This window comes from Tursiops truncatus, chromosome 10, assembly GCF_011762595.2.
Source record: "Tursiops truncatus isolate mTurTru1 chromosome 10, mTurTru1.mat.Y, whole genome shotgun sequence".
NCBI classification, from domain to species: domain Eukaryota; kingdom Metazoa; phylum Chordata; class Mammalia; order Artiodactyla; family Delphinidae; genus Tursiops; species Tursiops truncatus.
In genome coordinates, this window is record NC_047043.1 from 65,149,349 (window position 1) to 65,172,642 (window position 23,294).

The 23,294-nt window shown below is 58.3% G+C and overlaps 1 protein-coding gene and 1 long non-coding RNA gene across 7 annotated transcripts in view; one reads left to right on the top strand and one right to left on the bottom strand.

Annotated features, from left to right (window-relative positions):
* Positions 1 to 987: 987 nt before the first annotated feature.
* Positions 988 to 23,294, bottom strand: part of CACNA2D2 (calcium voltage-gated channel auxiliary subunit alpha2delta 2) — a 139,141-nt gene continuing 116,834 nt past the window's right edge. Inside the window, exons 6-38 of one of the 5 annotated variants that reach the window (XM_033865032.2) lie at positions 22,409 to 22,550; positions 19,043 to 19,174; positions 18,792 to 18,849; positions 17,810 to 17,860; positions 17,579 to 17,678; positions 17,318 to 17,476; positions 16,973 to 17,080; positions 16,797 to 16,875; positions 16,159 to 16,208; positions 15,880 to 15,969; positions 15,598 to 15,669; positions 15,311 to 15,385; positions 14,013 to 14,087; positions 13,862 to 13,933; positions 13,700 to 13,771; positions 13,531 to 13,592; positions 12,544 to 12,620; positions 8,449 to 8,509; positions 6,285 to 6,382; positions 5,974 to 6,064; positions 5,804 to 5,866; positions 5,564 to 5,667; positions 5,182 to 5,280; positions 5,001 to 5,089; positions 4,767 to 4,814; positions 4,458 to 4,529; positions 4,202 to 4,354; positions 4,007 to 4,059; positions 3,833 to 3,888; positions 3,572 to 3,698; positions 3,312 to 3,421; positions 3,142 to 3,224; positions 988 to 3,022 (exon numbers count right to left, since the gene is read on the bottom strand). In XM_033865032.2, coding sequence (XP_033720923.1) covers positions 2,882 to 3,022; positions 3,142 to 3,224; positions 3,312 to 3,421; positions 3,572 to 3,698; positions 3,833 to 3,888; positions 4,007 to 4,059; positions 4,202 to 4,354; positions 4,458 to 4,529; positions 4,767 to 4,814; positions 5,001 to 5,089; positions 5,182 to 5,280; positions 5,564 to 5,667; positions 5,804 to 5,866; positions 5,974 to 6,064; positions 6,285 to 6,382; positions 8,449 to 8,509; positions 12,544 to 12,620; positions 13,531 to 13,592; positions 13,700 to 13,771; positions 13,862 to 13,933; positions 14,013 to 14,087; positions 15,311 to 15,385; positions 15,598 to 15,669; positions 15,880 to 15,969; positions 16,159 to 16,208; positions 16,797 to 16,875; positions 16,973 to 17,080; positions 17,318 to 17,476; positions 17,579 to 17,678; positions 17,810 to 17,860; positions 18,792 to 18,849; positions 19,043 to 19,174; positions 22,409 to 22,550 — 2,922 coding nt within the window. In that variant the 3' untranslated portion in view covers positions 988 to 2,881. Of the gene's footprint in view, positions 3,023 to 3,141; positions 3,422 to 3,571; positions 3,699 to 3,832; positions 3,889 to 4,006; positions 4,060 to 4,201; positions 4,355 to 4,457; positions 4,530 to 4,766; positions 4,818 to 5,000; positions 5,090 to 5,181; positions 5,281 to 5,563; positions 5,668 to 5,803; positions 5,867 to 5,973; positions 6,065 to 6,284; positions 6,383 to 8,448; positions 8,510 to 12,543; positions 12,621 to 13,530; positions 13,593 to 13,699; positions 13,772 to 13,861; positions 13,934 to 14,012; positions 14,088 to 15,310; positions 15,386 to 15,597; positions 15,670 to 15,879; positions 15,970 to 16,158; positions 16,209 to 16,796; positions 16,876 to 16,972; positions 17,081 to 17,317; positions 17,477 to 17,578; positions 17,679 to 17,809; positions 17,861 to 18,791; positions 18,850 to 19,042; positions 19,175 to 22,408; positions 22,551 to 23,294 lie in introns of all 5 variants that reach the window. The other 4 variants (XM_033865031.2, XM_033865030.2, XM_073811148.1 and 1 more) reach the window with 4 other exon arrangements.
* On the top strand, positions 2,927 to 6,405 carry LOC117313943 (uncharacterized). Of its 2 annotated transcripts, none has more exons than XR_004528545.2 (4): positions 2,927 to 3,014; positions 3,331 to 3,453; positions 5,455 to 5,682; positions 5,911 to 6,405. It is a non-coding gene; the product is annotated as an uncharacterized lncRNA (long non-coding RNA). The 2 variants fall into 2 exon arrangements; XR_004528546.2 differs by having other exon boundaries at positions 5,958 to 6,403.

Consider the following 23,294-nt stretch of genomic DNA (forward strand, 5'->3'; position numbering starts at 1 on the left):
TAGTTAGGCTTTGCTCTGTGGCCAACCCTTGCAGAGGGTGAGGAAAGGTGTCTTCACTAAGACCTGGAATGCCCTCTTTTATTTATTTAGCATCCAAGGTCCCCAAGCCACAGGCCACCTCATTTCCAAAACCTTTGCTGGTTTCTTGCATCTGGGAGAAAGGATTTCTCCTAAGTCTCAATTTGCTCATCTGCGGTATGGAGATAAACTAATATCCAACTCTAATGTGTGGTAAGTACTCAGCACAGGGTGAGTGCATAGTGTGGAGTGTGTACTGTAAGAGAGCAAGTGTCAGTATTACTGGGAAATCTCTGCACTGGGTGGTTATAAGTCTTTCCCGTTGAAAAGAAACTCGAAGGTCACACAGAATAGGATTGACTATTAAGAGAGTTGGGATTAAAATGAACAAGGGTGTAGGGCTTGCCAGAGGGAGGCCCGAGATTTGCTGAAATGGACTCAGAGCTGTGTTCCAGCGTGAGCAGCAGTGGCCACTGACAGCACCAGGCCTCCTCTGGGCTGGGAAGGAGCAGCCATCATGCTTGTGGGTGGGCCAGACCTTGGCCTCCTCTGGACAGCAGCACTGGCCCTCAAGCACGAAGTCATGGACTTGGGCCAGGTAGTCACTCTTTGCTCCACCTGGAGGACCTGCGTATGCCCTGGTAGTCTGATCCTATTGGCTAGAAGCCTGCATCTCATCTCCATCTTCTTTCCTCCACAGTCTTGGCCTTGAGCCTCTGGGAGACTTTTTTTTTTTAAAGACAGTTTTTCCTGGAGGCTTTTGATAAGATTATACAAGACAAAGGATGTCAAGGATCTAGCACTTAGGAGGCCTGGGAAGCGTCATGCCCTCCACCCACCAGAGACCTGGATTGCTATGGCCTTCACTCCCAATTAAGTGGTAAGTGGGGCTCTGAGGTCATGGCCACCTGTCTTCAAGCCACCCAGTCCTCACTCCAGGGCAGAGACAGTGTATGGGAACCATTTGAAGTGAAAATATGAACATTATTTAATAACTGATCTTTTGTAATAAACCATTTGAAAATATTTTACAAGGAATCACACACACAATATTTTACAAAGTTTCTTGACTTTTTTGTCGCTGTTGTTTTTCTGACTTGTCTGTACAAAATAGAACAACCAAAAAAAAAGGGCAGATAAAAGGAAATGGCCCCCCAGTCCCCCACAGATCCCCCGAGCCCGAGGTGAGGGGACAGCCAGGTCGGGTGGGTGATGAGAAGGATCAGACCCGGCTGGGGGTTTGACAACTACCTGATGGGGATTGCTTTGTCTGCTTTTCTGTTTTTTAAACTTAAAATATATATTAATTTATCTGTATATGTTTCTTTCTTTATTTTTATACTCTCCATTGAGCACCTGACTACACTACAGTTACACACACGCCCCTGCAAGACATGGCTGGCATCTAGGCTGGGTGTACAGCATGGGTGCCCACCCTGGCACCAGCAGTGGGCATGGACCATACACACACACTGAGAAAGCGACAAGCAACGTGACATTAATTAACGGAGCCATTAATTAATGTATCACCCTCCCCCCCTCCTCCCAGTCCATCTGAGCCCTATGGCCATATCCCCCTGCCCTCAGTCCCCCAATGGCCCCCAGGCTGGGATGCCTTTGCAAGAAATGACCAGAATGAATGGTGTGAAGAGATGTTCCCAGGCCCAGCCTGTGTATGTGCACAGAGTGTGTATATGTATGTGCAAGTGTGTGTTCAGCAGGGAGGAGCAGTTTGGCCAGGGAGTGTGTGAGTGGGAAAGAGACAGGCCTGAGTGTATAAGGGGCAGATTGGGGGTGGGATGACCCAGCTAGGAGTAATCAAGTCACCCCCGCTAAGGCAAAGGGTGATGCCTGGTGAGAGTTCCTCTGCTGAGGGGTGCAGGCAGTGGCATGTGGTCCCACTGGGGGCCTGACACTAGTGAGAAATGGTTACAATGAGCACCTGGCAGGGTCAGGGGCAATAAGGGGACACTGGCGGCTAGGTCAGGACAGAGGGGTCTTCACCCTTTGCCCCAGCATTTGGCACTGTTTGACATTCAGCTTTAGAGATGGGGGACCAGCTGGGTTACAGGTCACATAAGAGGTGGACGGTGAGCAGGAGATGGAGTGTGCACATGCCAACCTCCCACCAACCCCTCACCCCGTATAAGGCTTTGTGAGCCCCCACCCTCACCCCACCCCAGGGTGTGTGTGTCTGTGCACGTCTGTGTTTGTGTGTGTGCCCTCCTGGGTATGTCGGAGTCCAGTTTCTGCCCTCAGGGCTCCAGGTGTGTATGGGGTTGAGGCTTAGCCGGTGTCACTGTCACTGTCCTGCCACCTGCCGGGCTTGGGGAGGGACAGGTGGCTGTAGGCCTGAGAGAGGCAGGAGCTCATTGGGGGCTGCCCCAGGACCTCTCTCCTGCCAGGACTTAAGCTGGGATGCACAGGCCTCAAACTGCCCATCTCAATTTCCTCCATTATTCCCAGATTTAGTCCTGGGTGTAGCAGAAGGGCCAGGTTAGAGGAGTCCAACTGGGGCAAGACCTCGGTCTTCCACACAAAGGGAGCCTCGGGGCAGGGCGGGCTGTGGAGGCCTGGTTTGGCACCAGTACTGTGGCCTCCCTGGCCCAGCCCTCCGGGGTGGGTGAGTCCAGTGGGAATGAGGGGTCTGGGGACACTCTGACAGTTCAGCAGCCAGACGTGGCTTGGGGGCCAAAGACCTGCGGCGCCTTCCTTCGGGACCCCCCCTCCCCCCAAGGCGCAGATTCTCGGGGCCAGACGCACTCAGGTCCTTCAGTGAGGGAGGGGGGCGAGGCTCTAAGGTGGGAAGTGTGGGGCGAGGGAGCAGGGGAGCGGCGGGGAGGCCTGGTGGGGGGAGGGGCACTCAGAGGCGGCGAGAAGGGTGGGCGTGGACTTGAGGCTGCGGCCGGGGAGGCAGGCTCAGGAGGAGTAGCAGCTGCAGGGACACCAAGACGCCCAACGACGGTGGGAAAGAGGCTCCGCGGCCGCAGTCTGAGGTATCTTCCTGTGGAAAGAGACAAGGAGCAGCCGGTCTGCCCGGGCTGGGCGGGCAGCGGGTGCGCAGGGCCGCACTAGCCCTGGGGCAGGGGAGCTGCAGGTCAAGGCCGCCGCCCCCCTCCTCACCGTGGCGTTGTAGTCGAAGCAGATGTGTGGGCCTCTCCGGTATCGCGGTCTCTGCACCAGTTCACACTGCTCCGGGCCGTCCGCTGGGCATGGGTGGGGAGTCAAGGGGGCGGCGGCACGGAGGGAACGCGCTGGGCGGGAGGGGCCGGGGAGCAGCGCGGGAAGGATACAGTGCGTCTCCTTCTGCAGCAGCCGGCCAGCCTCACACTGGCTGCACAGCGGCTTCTCTGCCACCACGAAGAGAAGGTTGGTGTGGGTGAGTCTCTGTGCGTGGAAGAGCCTGGAGGCAGCACAGAAAGGCGGGACGTTGAGGTTCGCCCCACCCCGCCGCCCCTCCCCTCCCCTCCCCTCCCCTCCCCTCCCCTCCCCTCCCCTCCCCTCCCTTCCCCGCTGCAGCCCCCCGCCCCTCTGGCCTGCTCAGCGCGCGCACCTGGAGCAGTTTCCGCAGTCGATGATGGCGTTGTAGGAGGCGTTCACCGAACCGAAGTAGTACTGGGTCTGTTTCATGACGCAGCTGCTCTCGCGCACCTCGGGGTTCCCCTCGGCCTCCGCGGGGTCTGCGAGGGTCCAGAGCCCCTCAGCTGCACCCCTACACCCTGAGCCTCCCTCAGCCGTAAGCCCCGCCCTCCCTTTGGAGTAGGTCTCAGATTGGGGAGGGGCTTTGAGGAGGGACCTCCAAAGCCCTACCTACCTGCCTGGAACCAGCTGTGGTAGATGAGACCATAGAGAAGTTGCTGGAACAAAGACCTGCAGGGCATGGGTCACCGAGTGGGAGTGGTCAGCGAGGCCAGTACCGTGCCCCATTTCTTTCCAGCCCTCCTGCCCAGGGAGCACCCTCCCTCTCCCATTTCCCCTGGGGACTCACCAGGCCGCAGCAGAGGTCCACCAGGCTAGGTTAAGGAAGTCTGCAATGGTGGGCTGCAGTGGAGAGAGTGGCATGGGCTCCCACTGCTGCCCCTGGACCTGGTTCACCCCCAGCTTTCTCGTTAGAGGTAGGGGGTCATCTGTGGGCAGGTCTCCCAGTCCCCCCATCTGCAGGTCAGGCATTGCTGGGGCTCACCACAAAGATGCCCCGGGGTGCGGCACCCAGGTTGCCCGGGGGCAGGGGGGCACAGGCTGCCTGATAGTCGTAGGACTCCTTGCGGGTGTAGAAGGAGTTATTGTAGAGTGCCAGCATCAGGTTGGCATCCACCTCACTGAAGAATCTGCCCACCTGGGGATGCCGGGAGGCAGTGGTAGTCACAGGGCTGGCAGTGCCATATCCCCAGAAGGCTCAAACCCAGACCCTCTCCTTCCACCCTCTTCCTGACCCTCACCTGGTCCCACTGATGGTTCTGGTTTGACAGCACCAGGAATCCCCCATCATCAATGAGGACACAGAGCAGGTCCTGAGAGGTGGGAAAGGGGGAGGAAGATGGGGAGGGGCTCCAGCCCAGCCTTTCCTCCATAGACCCTGGCAGTCCAGTAGCTGAGTGGAGGGGGCACCATTCCCCCAGTTCTGGTAAAGCTGTGAAGTCAGGGTGGGATGTTGAGACCCACTGGCTAAGGGATGGGATGGGCTAGGAGCTGCATTTGGGACTCAGGTGTCCAGGAGTGGGGTAAGCTAGGGTTCAGGGCACACGCACCTCGTTGTTAACCTCGCAGTCCATCTCACAGTGGCTGTTGGGGCCGCACTGCTGGGCAGAGAGCAAGGACCGTAAGTGCCCACCAGTTTTCCTCCTCCCATCACCCTTTATACATCGGGGACCCTGCCTCCCCATAGGCACCAGAGCCACTCTGAGTGGGAGGACTGGTAGGGGTTCCTGGGGACTCCAGAATGGGTGCTTCTGGGCTTACTGCCCTCATCCCTGACCAGATACCTTCTGAGGCTGGTCCTGGTGGGTACGGTTGCTGGCTAGCACCTTGAACTTCTCAGCCCAGGCCTCTAGGTCCAGCTTAACGCCTACCACTGTGGGGGAGAGCAAGGGGCCATCAATGCCCACCTACCTGGGCAGCACACTGCCCATTTTCTCTTTCCCTACCTCCGCCCTGGGTATTCACCTGCTGGCCTCAGTGTGCGTCCACCTAGGCTGAGCTCCACAGCCGTGCTGACGAGGATGCCCACCGTGTCATTCTCCAGCTCCAGCGGCCTTAACCGGGCTGGGGGTGGGTGAGGTGGGGTGGTCAGGAGTAGGGGCTGGCAGCCACATGACCACTCTGTGCTGGGCCCTGGAAGCCCAGGAACCCAAGGCATGGCTGACCTCAGCCTAAGCACCGGGCACCCAGCATAGCGTCTGGCACAGCCTAGCCCTCTCTTTATCTGCCCCATCTCAGCCAGCCAGCCTCGAATCTGAGAGGGACCTCAAAGAGCAGAGCCTCGCCCTGGCTGAACAGAGAAGCCTCAGCTTCCCACCTGCTGCTGTGCGCCTGGGAGGACACTCACCATCCTGTTGTGGGGGCTTGAAGACATAGCCATGGTTATCCAGGCTGCGGCGGTAGAAGCTGGCATTGAAGGGCTCAGGGGTCTCTGTCCAGTCCTCAGCTGCCCTGGTCACACAAGAGGTTGGTGGAGGGGTGGCTTGTGGGGGCAGTGGTCTCAGCAGATGAAAGAAGGCCTCTGGGCAGCGGGACAGGCGGGGTCCCAGCAGGGGCAGGGTGTCGGATAGTGGGGCAGGTCACTTACTTGTTGGGGAATACGCGAGTGATGCCACCATCAGTGGCGGCGAACACGGCCAGAAGGCTGTACCTGGGGGCAGCAGGGAGGTGAGGTCACAGACCTACTTTCTGCAGGGCACGGCCAGCGCCTCTGGGCCCATCCCAGCCTCCTGCCCCCACAGGCTGGGTGGTGCCTACGTGTTGAGATCCTGGTCCCGCCACACGCGCTCCACCAGCTGCTGTGTGATGCCCGTGTCCAAGATCAGGTTGTGCAGAAGGAAGTTGTTGCCTGGAAAAGGAGGGTTGGGGTGGAGGGAGGATCTTCTTGTGGATCCCTGCCCACTCTCCCCGCTACCCCCAAGGCTCCGAACCTTCCCCATGACCTGGCCCAGGACCTGTCCTTGGTTTGGGCCTGCATGTTTCCACACCTGCCCAGTCTCTGGGTTCCTCTGGGCTGCCCCCTTGCCGTCTGGCACTGCCCAGACCCTGCTGCCCCACCAGTCACTCACACTGCTTGGAGTCTGGAGTCACTTTCTCCATGAGCTCAATGAAGTTCTTCAGGAACTCAGTGTTGTTGTCTGAGGCATTCAGTTCCTTGCAATACTCTCTGGGGGTGGGGAGGGGCAAGAAGAGTGGGCTTGGGGGAATGCACAGGGCAATAGGGTTGAGGCTTCCCAACAGGCCTGCCTGGCCATTCGCTGAGAAGCCCAGGCCTCAGGGAGGGGCATGTGTATTCTTACAGGCTGCAGTGACTATACGCCCAGCAGGTAACCAGGTCTGGACAGGGGCAGAACTGACCTGCTTAAGTGCAAGAAGCAGAGAATGAGGGTCTGCTTCCGCCACCCAAGCAGGTTCTCCCTTCTGGGCATGGCCCTGCAGAGCCTCTCACCTCTCCTGTGTAGCTGGAGCTAGACGGTGCACCTGGGAGGCCCCAGGAAATGCCTCATGGCTGGCTCGTCGAACTGTGTGCCATAGCGTTCCGTGGGCACAGTGGGTGGAGTCCTGACACTGGCTTAGTTGGTCTGAGACCTCATCCTGCTGCTTCCTGGCTGTGTACCTTTGCGCAACTCACTCAAGCTCCCTGAGCCTTAGTGTTTTTCATCATACCACAGAGGGTGTCACCAAGTCAGTGGGAACACGTGGCTCCTTGGATTGGCTGTTCCCTCTGCCCAGGGTGCTCTTCCCCCAGAGATGGACAGGCCAAATCCCTCACCTCCTCAAGATCCTCTCTGGGCTCAGAATGTGGGTCCAGAGAACGTAGGGGCTGAAGGGAGCAGGGAGATCTGCTTGGGGTTCTGCTCCCCAGGAAGTCTTGGCAAGCAGTCCTTCTAACCCTGGTACATGGAGCTATCTTTCCTGCCTAATCCCTCATCCATACCCCTGCCACCAGAGACCTCCTCACTGGCCTGCATGGCAGCAACTTTGTGGGAAATTTTTAAATGCTCCTCTTCCCGAGGCTATGCTAGGGCCCAAAGCTTGGTGAGGGCACCTGGGACTGAATCTCAGTCCCCACTTGCTCCCAGGGCCTTTGTGCAGTACACAGCCTGCACTTCTGTATGGGGGAGAACACACCTGATACACTTAGAGTGACACCCATACAGCTGAACTTGGGATACAAGTCACCTGCAATCCCTCCCCCTCACATAATATGTACATTTACACTCACCCAACACATATTTATTGAGCTCTCCTGTGCCAAAGATACAGAGGTGACAAAAACAAACATGGTCCCTGCCCTCAGAGCTCCCTCAGGGTCCTGTGGGCCACACAGGCCTTTCCATACATTCCCACAGTCACCAATGCACACGGCCACCCCACATTTACACTTGGACTCTTACAAATGTACATGATGACTCACAAATACAAACACACATCTACAGAGAGTCACAGCGAACTTTGTGGGTGCATGCACGCACGTGCACACACATGGAGGTTAGGAGTGTCCAGAGCCCCCGTGTGGTACCTGAGAGTGCCCATGGATCTCTGTCAGTTGCACCCACCTGCCCTCATGCAAAGCCCAGGCCACAGGGGAGGGCTTCACCACCCGGCGGCGTGCTGGCCTCCTCAGATGTGGGCCAACAGACAGAAGGTGTGCACACGAGGGTGCATGCCAAGGATGGTCCAGGCCCAGGTCTGTGCTGGGCCCTGATCCCTTACTTTCCAGAGAGCTCTTCATAGTCCCCATCCCCTCATCCTCCTCCCGTCCTCAGTGAGCCACCACACCTAGATGGGGCACTGCCGACAGGGGCTCTGGCTGGCTCGGTCACCACACCCACACAAACACTGACTGACACGGGACAAGGACAGGTGCGGGGTGGGGGTGGGGTGGGGAGGGCGCCACAAACCAGAGCAGCAGCTGCCCAGTGAGGGGCGTGCTGCAGACAGCCGGCGCAGGGCAGAAAGGGCTCCTTCCTGGTGGCCTGGGAGGGCAGGGAAGGTCAACAGAGTCCAGAGCCCTCCCGTCCGAGGCCTGGTGGGAGCTGAAGCTATGGGCACTGGTGCCTGGTGTGCCTACATGGCCCAGGTATGCACACGGCCACACATACAGGGCTGTGCATGGCAGGGTGACACTGCACAGGACACAGACACATAGCTCCAGGCAGCAGTGCAGGAGGTGGGCCCAGGGAGGTCAGGTTGGGGGAGGACACCTCAGCAAGGCCACACGCAAGCTACCTGGGAGCAATGAAAACATGTCCTTCAGACTCAAAGCTGCTGGGGAGCAGGAACTCAAAATCTGCAACAGAAACGGGGGGTTATCCGGCGGGGGCTGGGGAGGCCGGAGGCCAGGGGTTCAGAGCTGACGGGGCTGGAGGGACAGGGAAGAGGGTGGCTTGAGGGAGGGAGACACCAGCAAAGAGGAAACCCGCCACTTCCATGTTCAAGTTCGAGCCAGAGAGAAGAGGCGGGCGGGGAGGGCCTGTGGAGACTACAGCATCGCAGGAGGAGGGCAGTTATAGCCAATATGTTGCCCAGGCCTGGTCCTCTGTCGGCAGTGAGTCCCTTGGCGTGGCTGTATATGCTTCCATACGGCTGTATAGCACATATACACGGACATACACACACACATATATATACACACACTGCTATATATATGCATGGTCTGGGGGAGGCACCAGTCTCGCTCTTATCACATCCATAATGGAAAAAACCGCATGCTGAGCTTCCTTCCTCCAAAGAGACTCTGAGGAATGGAACTGGCTTTTGGCTGCGGATTTTTATCTCTCTTTGCTGTAGCTGTTTGCATTTTGGTAGGTCTTGCTTTTATTCTGTGTCAGGCATCAACATGGCCAAACCGAGGGGGTTCCTCACGGGCACAGACAGTCCAACCAGAGACAGTGTGGGCAGCTGGGGGTGGGCTGCAGTGCATTGTGGGGGTCCAGTGGTCTTCCCTGGGGTAGGAGGCTGGGTGAGGGGAGATCCTTGAATGTTCCCACACTGTGAGAGGAGAGTCTGGGAGCTGGGAGGGCACAGAAGCGCTGCTCAAACATGAACACCCTCTTGGGCCGGGGGCATGAGGGCAGGTTCTGGTCTATCCAGAAGGCCTGTGTCTGGTCTATCCTTCCGAGGACCTGTCTGGGCTCAGAGCAGCAAGGGAGAAGCTGGGGGCTCCAGAGAAGGCATGGGGTGCTGTTGAGGGATCCACCGACTGGGCCTGTACGTGTGTGAGAGTGAGCACATATGTATGAGCGTGCATGTGCATGTGAGAGCACGTGTGTATGCATGAGTGTGTAAGCATGTGCGCATGTGTGCAAAGGTCCCTGTGTGGGTCTGTGAGTGAATCTGGGGATGTGGCTACTAGGGCTCCTCTGGGGCCTCTCCCTGCCCAGCTGGGCTGGCCACCTTGCTGGTCTGAGTCTGGGAGGTGTCCCTCTGTTCTCTTATTCTGGGCAATGCACCTCCCTATCCTTTCACCCAGATTCCAACCTCTTTTTTTTTTTGTTTTTTTTTTGCCACGCGGCATGTGGGATCTTAGTTCCCCGACCAGGGTTCGAACCCACCCACGCCCCCCCTTCATTGGAAGCCCGGCATCTTAACCACTGGACTGCCAGGGAAGTCCCAGTGCTTTATTTTTGCAGAAGAGGGGTCTTCCCTGTTCCAAAATACTCCCACAGTGCACTGCAAGATTCTGGGGAGGGGGACTTTGGGTGCCTGGAGGAGCTGGGCAGTCACTGGTTGGACTGTTGCTTTCTGATAGGACTGTGAGGCAGGGTTTGGACACAAGCCAACAGGGAAGGGTTGGGGTGGGGAGAGGAAGAAGAGGAGAAAGAAAAAGAGGTGGGGGGAGAGGAAGGGAGACTATGCTATGGTTGTCATTGTTATCAGGGCCCTGCATTTCTGGGGTCACTGGGAGGGATGTAGGAGGGGGAGACAAGACAACTCAAGCTAGTGGGAGTAGGGCACGTCCTCCACCTCCACCCAGGCCAGTGGGGGCAGCTGGATCCCCTTTGCTGGACTAGGCTGGACAGGGCCACTAGGGCTTCTTAGGGAGACCCTACTTCCCCATGCGGACTGGGGACAGGACATCTCCCCATGGCTCTCCATGGCCCATCTGCCTCGGTGTTCCGTGGGGGGGCCTCTCTGTGCACCAGCGGCAGAGACCCTTGTGTGCTGTCCTCTCTCACTCTTGTTCTTTGCCAGGGACTGTGAGTTCACTGCCTACCTTTTCCCGAAGTCTCTGGCTTAAGTACCTCTGAGTGCCAGAATCTTTTTCTTCACCCCCAGCCTGATTCCCTCTAAGCTCCTTTGCTGGCCCTTGGGGTCCAGAAAGATCCCCTTCTGTTCCCAGCCAGGCCCAGGGGCCCTGAGTCTGCCTTTATTTCCCAGGGGAACACCTTCCATACCTGACCACTCTTCCCAGGAGCAGCCAGCACCCCAGGGCAGGGCTGGGCCAGTGGGCCTTTACAAAGTCACCAGGAGTAGCAGGGGTGGCAGGGGACAGGGGTTTCAGCACCTAGGCCAGCGTTGGGTGTGCCTTGCTCTCCTGGTGGCCTGGCTGCTGCCCTATCCTGCCCCTGGGCCCCAGGGTCAGGGTGTGGGGCTTCCAAAGCCTTCTGTCTCCCCTTGGGAGGGCCGCCAGCTTGTGGAGAGAAACTGGAGAGATCTGAGGAGGGAGAATATCCCCGAGGAAGCCTCACATAAGCCCTTTTGAGGACTGATCTACCCCCTACATCTCAGGCCCCTTGCCCTAGTGGGTGGGAGGTGGTAGAGAGCCATCTAGCCCTGTCCCCACTGTTGAGTTGTCTTGGAGGGACAGAGAAGGTGGGGTGGGGGGCAGAGGCCTGCCCAGAGGGAGCCAGGAGGATGAGGAGAGGGCCTGAGCTCTCAGAACACGCCGGAGACCACCCTGCAGGCAGGGCCAGGGGAAAGGGCTGCTGGCTCTAATAGAGGTTTAGGGATCAGAGGAAAGGCAAGAACTAGAGGAGCCCGGGGGATGCTGGGGGGGAGCCCTGGAGAGCAGGGGTTTGGCTGGTCCTGGGCAGGGAGGGGGGCAAGCAGGGGCGTGAGGGCAGGGGGTGGGGTGGGGAGAGGAGGGTGCACTGGTTCTGAATATACTTGCCCTTCAGTTTGCTGATTGGCACTGGGACAGTCCACCAAGAGAGAAAGCGAGGAAAACAAAAACAACACAAACACAAAAACAAACGAAAAGGGGGAGGGGAAGGGGAGGGGCACAAACAATATTTTATTCAATGGCTGTTTGAATGAAAATATTGTGTCTCATCATCATACCGAAAGGAAACTTCTTGCAAAAAACGACATGAGAGAGAAAGAGAGAGCGAGAAAACTCAAAGGAGATGAGCCCCAGTCAGCCAGGCAGGTGGGGGGCGCCCGGTGGGGCCGGAGCCCCAGCCTCCCTCCCAGTGACCTCGGGCGGTGGGCAGGCGGGGCCACGGGCTCCAGAGGCCTCTGGGGGAGGCCCAAGGTGAGCAGGACATGCAGGGATGAGCCACAGGCAGAGGAGCGGGAGAGGGAGGGAAGGAAGGAGGAAGGGCAAGAGACAGGGAGGGTGGGGGAGGCAGGGATGAAGGCCCGAGGAAGGGAGCAAAGGAGGGGAAGGGGTAGGAGAGAAGATGGAGAGAGGAGAGTGTGAGAGGAGAAGAGAGGGGGAGAGACTGAATGGACAGTGGGAGGGAGGGGATGTGGGAGAGAGAAATGGAGGGAGTGAGCAGAAGGAAGCGGTAGGGAGAGAAGGTGCGGGTGCAGGGAGGGGAAAGGAGGAGGCAGGAGGGCGAGAGGGAGCGGGAGGGAAGGAGGAAGGGCAAAGGGAGAGAGTGAGGGGGCAGGAAGGCGATGGAGGCAGAAGGTGAGAGAAGAGGTGAGGAGGAAAATAAGGGAGGATGAGTGAGGGGGGACAGAAGAGGGGGCAGGGTGGAGAGAGACCCGGGGGTGGTGCCACAGCGGGAGAGCGCTGCGCAGGGAGCAGGGGGCAGGAGGGATGAGAGGAGGGGGTGTCTTCCAAGAACTCAGCCCCCAGGCGTGTGTGGGGGAGGCAGGCTAAGGAGGGAAGACACGGAGGAGGAGAAACCAAAAACAGAACCTCAATGGAAACCATGAGAGAATGGTCTGGAACCAAATCTGAGAAAAGGCAAGCATGCAGAGTTCCACAGACTTTCCGATGGCTGGTGCCCCAGCCTGCGGGCGCCTGGGGGGCGGGCAGATTGGGCAGGAGGGGCCGCCTGGCCGCAAGCGGCTGGCTATGCTGCCTGGGGCCAGCCAGGGTGCGGGGCAAAGGCGGGGGTGCAGGGCGCAGGCAGGGGCCGGGCCACTTACACTTGACCTGCAGGATCTGGTCACTGAGGTTGGCTTGGAGGTAGAAGGTGCTGTAGGGCGGGAGCACTAGCCCTAGGCTGGGGAGGAGGGGATGGGAGGAGCACAGGTCACTGCTGGAGAGAGGCGGGCCCCATTGGCACCCTCCTCCCCATGGCTTTGGAGCTGGGTGAGAGGCCCAGGCTGTGGCATCCCCTCCCCCGACCACCAGGGACACCTCTCCCTGGTTAGCTGTGAGAGATTCAGGGCCTAGGGGCCTGGGCCCTCCACTTCCCGAACTCTCCTGGAGGCCTCAGAACTCCCAGCCCCAAAGCAAATCCCCATCCCACCCCTCGCCCCAGCGGCCTCCCCCAGCACACCACCTGCCCAGCCAGTCTCCTCCAGCTGGCCAGCAGCAGACTCACAGGGGCAGAATACTGTCAGTGAGCTAGGCTGTGGGGATGGGGGTGGGGGTGTTGCCATGAGACCGGGGTCCATAGTCCCCAGAGACTCAGGCCATGTGAGAGCCAGCTAAAAGCAGGGCTGGCACTATCACAGTGAGGGACAGTCATGGGCTGGTGCTGGAGTGTGAAGGAGACCAGCTCTTGGGGCACGCAGAAGACAGTCAGTACACTCTCTGAGGCTGTGACAACTGCTGAGAGCAGGCCGGTGAACGTGCTGAGGATGACATCCTGCATGCACACATCCAGGGATACAATCCAAGGCGGGAGGGATGTAGAGAGGGTGGTGGGGAATGGGGAGGCATCAGATGCACTGTCATGTCTCCACTGTGCGCTCCCAGGAGATGCTGCTTGTTCATGAAGGGCCAGCGAGGGACCCTTGGGACTGAGCACCCAGGAGTGAGAAGTAAGCAGCCCTGGCTGCTGGGGCCCCACTGGGATCGTGGTCACAGCCGCTGAGAACTGGCACACGGGGGTGGGGGAGGGAGGGGCAGCTAGGGCTCTGGGGCTGCCCTGCCCCTCCCTGCCTGCCCAGCCTGGCTCCACTCACCTGTAGTTGGTGCTCCTTATAGGCACCCAGGTGTAGTTCCGCATCACCTCGTCTATGTACCTCTGGGAGAAGAGGCTGGGTCAGGTGCTTGGGGAAGCAGGCTGGGGTGGAGTGGGGGGTAGGAGGGTGTCCACCCTGACCTTCTGTCCCCCTTCTGCCACTTTCTCACCTCATCCAAGGACTTGACCAGTGTTCTGATCTGTTTGTGGCCCTTGTTGCCATCGATCATGCTCCGACGGATCTGGAAGGGTCAGAGACGTGAAGGGTGGGGCCCCTACCCTTCTCTGCTCTGGATGCCCGCCCCCATCCCTCCTCCTCTTCTTCTCCTTACCTCCTCCTTGTTCTCATCCTCCAGCTCTGCATCCAGGAAGTCCAGGGTCACAGGCTCCCGGAAGTTGGTGGTCTAGGGGAGGCAGGGCAGGAAGTCAGGACCTTCTCTCACAGGGTTTACCCCCCATCTGCAGGCCACCCATCTGGCTCACCTGGGGCTTGAGGTTGGGATGCAGCAACACGTAGCCATTCAGGTCAATGGCAAACACGTAGCCGTTGGCTCCAAGCTGGGGGTATAGATAGAGGAGCTTAGGGCCTGGAGGGTTGGGCAGGGATTTCCTGGGCTCCAGAGCTCTTCCTCATCCTGCCTCCCACGCTGCTGGGGGGTGCCATCTGCCTTCCTGGGTCAGGGACCCCAACATGTCGCTCGGCCCCAAGCCTACCTCTCAAGCCAAGCCCAGCAGGCTGGTGCCCCTCATGCACTAGCCCTGGCCCATGCTGGCCAGCTCTGTGGGACCTTAATGTGATTTGGCCTTCTCAGCCCCTCCCCCGGGTGCTCATGGCGCTATCAGTCAGCGGACCCTCTCCACCTCCACTGGCCCCACAAGGCTGCTGTTGCCCTCCCCTCCTCTCCCCACTACGGCCTCTTCTTGGTCCCCATCTTGGTAGACCGCAGGGGGACGAGTGTACCCTTGGACTACCTGGGGTGTCCCTTCCAAGTGTAAGGGAAAGAAAAGCAGGACTCTGGACTCACCCCTTAGCTCTCTGAGGCAGTTTTCTCACTGCATATGGAGGCCAAAGACTTGGGGCCTTCATGTGGCTCAGGTTTAAGCATGCTGACACACATCTCCCAACCTTTTCACAACCAAGTCCCAAACTCTCTTTGCCATAGGCCCTGGGTCAGCCACACTGATCTGGCCCCTTCCCTGGCTTATGATTCTGTTTTTCACCTTCAGGCCTTTGCCCAGAGAGTTCCCTTTGCCTCCAAGGTACGCCTTCACCTCCTTTCTACCCAGGACACTCCTGCCTATGTGACGGACCAGGGGTCGACAAACTAGGGCCCATGGACCACATCTGGCCCGCTGCCGGTTACTGTACTGCTGTGAGATAAGAATGGTTTTTACATTTTTAAATGACTGAAAAAGAGGGATTTCTATTTCATGACTTGTGAAAATTATTTGAAATCCAAATTTTAGTATCTACAAACAAAATTGTATTGGAACATAGCCATGCCCATTTATTTATGTTTCGTCTCTGGCTGTTTCCTCAATGCAGTAGAATTGAGTATGAGTATTTAGGCTGGCAGAGACTAAAATATTTATAATCTGGCCCTTTACAGAAGTTTGCTGATCCCAGTTTTGGGCCCAAGATCACCTCCTCTGGAAGCCTTCCCTGACCGCCTGAACTCGGAGAACTCCACAGAGGTGTGGGAATCCTCATCAGCCTCTGCTGAGCCTGGCTTGTGTCCACAGGAGAGGCAGAACAGGGAGATGGGCAGGTAGACACTCACCGTGTAGTTGGGAGTCAGCCTCTTGATGTCATTCAGAGCCACGTCAATGCCCATCACGCCCAGGATCAGCTGGTTCTGGGAGCAGAGGCAGGGGGTCTGCAACAGGCTCAATTCCATGGGGGGAGCCACCTTGCCCAACTGCCCATGCCCATGGCCTCAAGCTGCTCTCAAGCTGCTGCCCCTGTCCCGTTTAGAGGCCTGCCTATCCGCGCTCCATCCCAGACCTGTTTTGGGCATGCACAGCTCTCCCCAGGCATGACTAGCCCTTCCCCAGTGGGGAACCTCACCTTCTTTTCCCCAGGGCCATCCTGCGTCAGGTTGAAAACAGGGAGGGTCCCTGTCACCACCAACCCCAGCCCCTGAAGGGAGAGGAGGAGGATGGGTCAGACTCCTGTGGCCAGCCATGCCCCCACCCTGAGTGTTCAGAGCAGGGGTGTGGAGACAGGCCACTTCTCTTTCTCCTCTGTTTGGTTTACCACCATAAGGGGGCCCGCATGGGACCTGACCCTGTGGGCACATCCTGGGGGGAAGGTCACCAGCCCCACCCCTTCCTTGCCCCGAGGCCTTACCAGTGCATCCTCGTACACGTTGGTCCATTGAACCTGCTTGGCCTCCTTGCCCGCCAGCACCATGGGCCTGCCCAATACATCTAGATATTCCTGGGGAGGTGGTGGGGGCAGGGGTGGGGCGTCATGAGTCTGCCCCTCCCACTGTATCTTCCCTGTCCTGCCTCCCCATGTGTCAATTAGCCACCAGGGGGCGCTCTCATCACACAGCAGCCCATGGTTCCCACGACCCCGCGAAGCAAAGACAAGGGGCTGGGAGGAGGGGCGCCCCCACAGTCTCACCTGCGTGTTGATGCGAATGGCACCGATGGAAGGGATCTCAAAATAGTAACCTGTGAGGGAAGGGGAGGCAGAGGTGGGCCTGGGTGCTGCTTGGGATCCATGGCACAGGAGGCCCTGTACCCTGGGGTGTGTCTGCAGCCCTGACTGGTCTCTTAGGTTCCCTCTCTTTTGGGTGTCATTTCCTCTGAACTCATGTTCCTTTAGTGCTCCCTGCCATTACCCTGTGAATGGGACCAATGACATGGAAGGGGCTGTGAGTGTAGGGGTTTAAGGAAGCAGAACTGGGATGAAAGGAGGAGCCTGAGGCCTGAAGTCCCTCATTCTAGGATGGCAGTGACATTCAGAGTCCACCTGGAGGCCAGGCCCAATTGCATGGAGAGTTGGATTGACCAGAAAACAGATGCAGGCGCAGACAAGCTAGGGACAGATGAACAATGGACAGATAGGTGGAAAGAGGCTGAGTCAGATGGACAAGTTAGCCACATAGAGAGATGACCAGTCACATATACAGAAAGACAGACACTGGATGAACAAGCAGCTGGAAAGCTGGACATATGAAGGACACGTGGACAACCAACCCAATGGATTGGCAGAACACGGCAGGCAGGCCCTGTGGCAGTGACACCCGGACAAGGTACCTTTGTTGGTGCAGGCCATCCACTGCAGGGGTGTGACGTCGTAGTTGTGCTGCCCCACGGAGAAAGTAAACACGCGCACCTGTTTGGGGCTTGAGGTTACTGCCGTGGCCGCCAGAGGACAGCCCTCCCCTGTACCGGGCCAGGTCAGGGCAGCCCCCACCTGGGCTGAGCCTCACCGTCCGGTTGGGCCAATTGTACTTCTCAAAGACGTCCTGTACGCGGTCCTCACCGCCGTCCGTGAACATCATGATCATCTTATTGCAGTTGGCACGAGTGATGTTGGACTGGGCAGGAGTAGGTGTGGGGTCAGGCAGCTTTCAGCCCCTCCCTGGTCCACAGGTGGGTCTCCTTCCCCGGAATGGGCCTGGCCCTCTGGCTCCCCTACCCCACAGTTGACAGTGCTATCTGCCCAACCTACCTGATGGGTGCTAACAAGGTCATCTATCTTGATTTCCCTGGTGTCACCAAGCCTGGGCCCTTGCCTGTCCCTGGCCACCCGTTCACCCACCCAGGGGGCTCACATTCTGCAGCTGATCGAAGGCATACTCAAAGCCGGCCTTGTAGCCTGTGGTGCCCTTGGCCACCATGCCCTGCACAGCTTCCTTGAACACCTTCTTGTTACGCACGTTGGCCTGAACCAGGTGTGTGAAGCATGACACAGGCTGTGCCTTTTCATTGAACTGCAGGGACAGTGAGAGTGGTGAGTGGCCTCAGGCTGGCCTGGGCAGGCAGGGGTTGCATGGGGCAGGAGGGAGTGCCCGCCTACCGCCCTTGCCACTCACGGAGGCAACATTCACATAGTCATCATCGGAGAGTGTGTCCAGCATCTCACAGACAGATGTCTTCATCAGCTTCAGGGTCAACCCGCTCACGCTGCCACTCCTGGGGGGTGGGTCACGGAGGCGCCTGGTCGGCCTCAGGTGTTCTCCTGCTGCTTCCCCATCATGTTCCCCAGAAGCAGATTCTAGTCCCTAGCCCCGCCCCCACCCCACCCGCCAGCATCGCTCACTCACACATCCACGATGATGACCATGTCCTTGGGCGACGAGGCCCCCTGGATATACCTGCCCAGGAGAAGCCTCAGTTAGGGCCAGCCTCACTGAGACCTTGTGGGTTCTTCCTTCCTTCACCCACATACTGATTCAACATGTTTCTTTTTTTTAATTTTTTTTTTTTCGGTACGTGGGCCTCTCACTGCTGTGGCCTCTCCCGTTGCGGAGCACAGGCTCCGGACGCGCAGGCCCAGCGGCCATGGCTCACGGGCCCAGCCGCTCCGGGGCATGTGGGATCTTCCCGGACCAGGGCACGAACCCGTGTCCCCTGCGTCGGCAGGCGGACTCTCAACCACTGCACCATCAGGGAAGCCCAATTCAACATGTTTCTATTGAGCATCCATGGCATGGGTCAGACAGGGTTCTAGGCACTGAGGACACCGCATTTAATAAAGCAGACAGTCCTTGCCCATGGCATGAGTGACCTGGTCCCCCAACATGTGAACAACCCCAAGGAGGGGTGAGCAGGTGATCCAGAGAGGCTAGGAGGCCTGTTCCATGGCCTCAGTGGCTTGTCATTTCCCCTGGCCCAGGCTGAGGCACCAAGGGCAGAGTCATAGCTGCGTATGGGATTGAACAGGTGGCAGAGGAGGAGGCCAGGGAGTACTGCAGGAGAGGCAGAGCAGAGGGTAGGGGTGTCTAGGGCTCAGATGGGTACAGCAGGGGCTGGCCAAACCCACGGAGGACATATCCACCCTCAGGAACCCCCACTAGCCCAATCCCTCAGTCCCGAGGGGGTGGAGTGCCGGGCAGTGGACGGGGGGCAGAGGCAGCTGGGAGGCCTGCCTGGGTGATGGGATCCATTTTCCAGTGGCAACGATGTGTGAAATGAAAATTGGATAGAGCTGGCTGCACCCTGCTTGGAGGCCTGGTTATCGGGATGGAGGGGAGCAGGCGGGAGAGCTGAGGGGTGTCCCTGCCCAGCCCCTCCTTGCTTGCTCACCAGGGTCTCCTTCGGACATCGTACAGGTCGATTTTCTTGGGGGCTCGCCATGGGGTGGCTGTGGGAGGAGAGGAGGTGACTGGGGACAGGCAGGGAAGGGCCTTGGGCTGGTAGCAGGCCTTGCAGCAGTGGCCAGGCCACGCTACAACCAGCAAGGTGACCGTCCTGCCCCACGCACCCCAGGATGAGGGGGCGGGGAGATGGAGGAGGGTGGGGTGCTGAGTGGACTGGGGAGATGGGCTAGTGCTCACCTGGATAATAGCGAGTGACTCCCGTGGCACTGCCGAAGACCTGCCACAGGAGTGTGGGGTCCTGCCTGCGGTTCTCAATGAATACATTCTCCAGGGCCTCCGTCCAGTTGAGCTCATTGAGGATGACGGTGGCTAGGGGGGAAGCAGGGGGCTGGGGTGGGAAGCGCTTCGGCTGTTCCCGCGCTGAAGCTCATCACAGCGACACCCATGCATGTGCCTCTCACTTAGAAAGCCTCACCTGCTCTCTGCCTACCCAGGTCTCCCTCACTTCCCAGGGCTCAGCTGGGGCTGCACCAGCTCCTCCAGGAAGACATCCTTGTTCTCATCCCAAGAAACAGCTCAGCCTGCCCTTCGGCCAGGCTCCACATGATCAGGCAGGGCGGCTGTGGCCTGTGGCCCCTGCGGAGGGGCCACCCAGGTGGCAGGGAGCTATGAGCTGGGATGCCCATCCAGCCTGCTGCCTGGAGCTTGCGGCTGGTCCCCTGGGAGCTCACCCACTCAGCATGCACTCCGGGCTGCAGCCACAAGAAAGCAATTAAGGGCTCGATGATGGTGCTGGAATTATTCAGCTATTAAGGTACCTGATAAGCTGGAAGCCACTCAGCTCCATGATTAATCAACTGGGGCCAGGAGCAGGCAGGGGTGGGGGCGGGGGCTCTCGGAGGGACACGGGCTGTGCAATGATCCTGCTGCAACACTGGCACGTGCACTCCCACACACACACACACACACACACACAGCCTGCGCTTGTATACTGCATGCAGGTATACAACAGGTGTACCTACATCTAACCTCTGTGTTTCCAGCCGGATGTGTCATCCCCTCACCCCCAAACCTACCTGCCCAGCAGCCTCACTGCTGCCATGGGCACAGGGTCACACATGCTCATACCTACACAGCACTCTGCCCTTACAGGAGGACACCAATGGGTCCTGCTTTCACAACCCCCCACCACAAGTTACCCCACCCTCCCCCTCCCTCAACCTCTGTGGCTGCACAGGTGTGACGCCCTGGCCAGACCTAGCCCCCCACACACAGAGCAAGGCTTCTCTCAGATGGATGGACTCCATCCATCCGGCAACCCGGGCAGAGACTTGGGATGGCTTAAGCAGTATGCAGCCCCCCAACTCAGGACAGCCCTAAACCTGCCCAATGTGTGTGTGTGGCACATGTTCTCACATGTGCAGTGTACCTGTCTCTGCGTGTGGGAAACTCAGAAAAACAGCAGGAGTTGGATACCTGCTACTGCCAGGCCTCTGTATCGCACCCCCTCCCCTGGGGGCTACTTCTTCCTCCAACTTCTCCCACCTCCTTTCTTTCCGGGTGGAGCCCTGACACCATCACCTCTCCCTGAAGATCCACTCCCCAAACGGGAACCAGAGCACGTCTTCCAAAGGCTCTGCTCTTCTTTTCAGAGAAGAAACCCTTAGAACAGATGAAGAGCTGTGATTTATTTTTTACTTTATTTTATTTTTTGGCTGTGCCGCCTGGCATGCAGGAGCTTAATTCCCCGACCAGGGATCGAACCCGTGCCCGCTGCAGTGGAAGCGCAGAGCCCTAACCACTGGACCGCCAGGGAATTCCCAGAGCTGTGATTTAAAGATACAAATGCTCCAGGCTCGGCCCACAGCCTAGGGGGTGACAATATATTCTGGGGCATTCTTCCCTCTGCTCTCTCTCTCCAGACTGGGGGGCCTCTGCTGTCTTGTCTGCTGCCTAGTCCTCCCCCTCTGCTCTCACTCCCTTCTCTCTGGCCCTGCAGCTTCCCTTAACTGACCATAATGTGAAAACAAAACACATTTCTAGCATTGGCTGTGCCTACTGAACAGTATGTTATGGTCCCGTTCCTAATTTAGAAACTTAGTGAGTTGTACAATTTCTATTTTTCTCTTTAAGGAAAAAATAAAGTCAGGCTCTCAAATGTTTCACACAGTACTGTCTGCCGTGGGAGAGTCTGCCTGGCAGGTCCCACCCCTCACTGGACCTCAGTTTCCCCATCTGCACATGAGAGGCTTAGAGCAGACAGACCATTCTGGGAGCCCCTCTAGCTGCTGCTGGCAGAGGGGTGTCCCTGACTCAGGTCAAGGGCCGAGAGGAGACCCGGCTGGGCTGTCCCTTCAGGTAGCCATGACCACATGCACGCTCACGCATACACTGTGAGACACGCTTGTGCACACACTACAGCCCCCCACCTGGAAAGGGCGTGCTGCTCAGCCCTGTGACCACACACACACACTCATGTGCCCACACCCTCAGATCACACTGAGCTTGGAAATGGGGACCATGCCCCCCTCAGGCAGGCGATTACAGATTTAATTAAAAGTGACACAGTAAATAAAAAACATATAAAATGTAATTTGTGTGGGTAGCGAGGGGTGACTGGGGAGGGCGGTGTGGTTCCTGTTTTAATTAGCGTGCCTGCCTGTGATAGTGCCCCTCGACTGGCTCGGGCAGGTGGCCTGTGGGTGGCCCTTGTAGGGTGTGGGGGGCATCCACCCTCACTCCTGCCTGAGGCTGCCCAGAAGGCCCAGGAGGGGCCTCCCTGAGAACCCTGGAGGATTCCCTGCTTTCTGAAGTCCACGCAGAAGTTCTGGGACCTTTGCTTCAAGAACCTCCACCCAGTGGGCCCCTTGGATTCTGAGGCTACCCTGTCGGTGCCCATAGAATTGTGTCAGAACCAAGAGACTCCGGGGCCTTAAATCCTGCAGCTAGAGTTCCCCATTCAGTGTTTGACTCTTGGCCTCTTCTCCCTACACCTCCCAAGTTCTTCAGGAAGTTCATCCTCATGTCTGACTCAAATCCTTCTAGCTGTAGTGACCTGGTTTCCCCATTGTGCAAAGCTATACTGTCCCTGGAGCTTGGCATCTCAACCACCCTCTACTCAATCCCCCTGACCTCCATCTCCACCTCCCCCTGCTCACCAGGGAGAAGGAGGGAGGTGTAACAGGGTTGGTGTCTATGAATGAGAAGTTGCTCCCTGTCCTGTGCCCATCTGATGTGGTAGGTCCTCAACCCTTCCTGCATGGGGCCAGGGAATGGGAGAGGGTAGGGAGGAGCTGCTCTGGGGACAGGTGGGGACTTGGCCCAGCACGTGGGGGAAGAGTTGTGTGCATGCATTTGTGTGAGCCCGTACATGCATAGGGGTGAGAGGCTCGGTGTTTTGTGTCTTGCTGAGAGTTAGCGTGAGGCTGTGCCTGAGAGTGGCTTGAGGCCTGCATGTGGGCAGGTCTGAGAGGTGAGCATGTGTGACCCTGGGTGTAGGGGGCTGAAGGTGGATGGGCACCTGGGACCTGGCAGTGCCCAGGCAGTGGGCCTTGCCCCCATGGTGGGTGGGAAGGGCTGCTCCCGATCACTCTGCACACTCACAGCCTTTGTAGATGTCCGTGGGGATCTGCACAGCCGTGTATGAATAGTTGACCTTGTTCTTGAAGTTTGAGTCCTCAACGAAGTCCAGCCGTAGGGTGCTGGCCTTGGACCCCCTTTCCACATCCTCACTCTCAGGGTCGTCCTGTGGAAAGGGACCCCCCAACCATGGCAGTGTCAGGGCTGGGAAATGGTGGAGTGGGGTTGGATAGAACTGCAGGCAGGGGGGCCAGAATCTAGGAGATAGGGGCATCTCAGAATCAGAGACTACTGCAGAGACAGAGATGGAGAGACACAGGGACACAGAGACATGGGGTATGGACCCCTTGCCTGGAAAGCCCGTGACACCCACCTGCCCCACCCACCATCCCCACATTTGCTAAACCCAAATTCCAGAGCCAAGACCAAACCAAGCCCTTCCTCACATCCTTGGAAACCAATTATCAGCGAAGGAGGCAAATCTTGGAGCTAGAGAGGAGTGGGCTGCAGACACCCTGCTCATAAGAACTTGCTCTGTGTAATCACAAGGCGGCCTCAGCACCCCGTCACAGGAGCTTTGCAACATACACCCCACAACTCGGTCCCACCTATCCCCTGCATGGAGTTCCTTTGGCACCAAGGAGAGGGCCCTAGCCCCATCTGGGGGAGGGGCACCACCCCCTGCAGCAGGGCGGCTCTAGGGGCTGAGTTGGAGAGCGGGGAGTCCGTGGGAGAGCTGGGCTCGGGTCGGGGCTAGCACTGAGACCTGGTAACATCCAGAAGGAGGGTCTGTGGTGCCTGCTAGCAGAAGGACTATAAAGGCCCCCACTGACTTTCTAAAATGAGTTGCAGCCGTCTGACAGGTGCCAATTACAGCATCTCTCGGCCAGGCAGGCTGGGCATGCGCCGT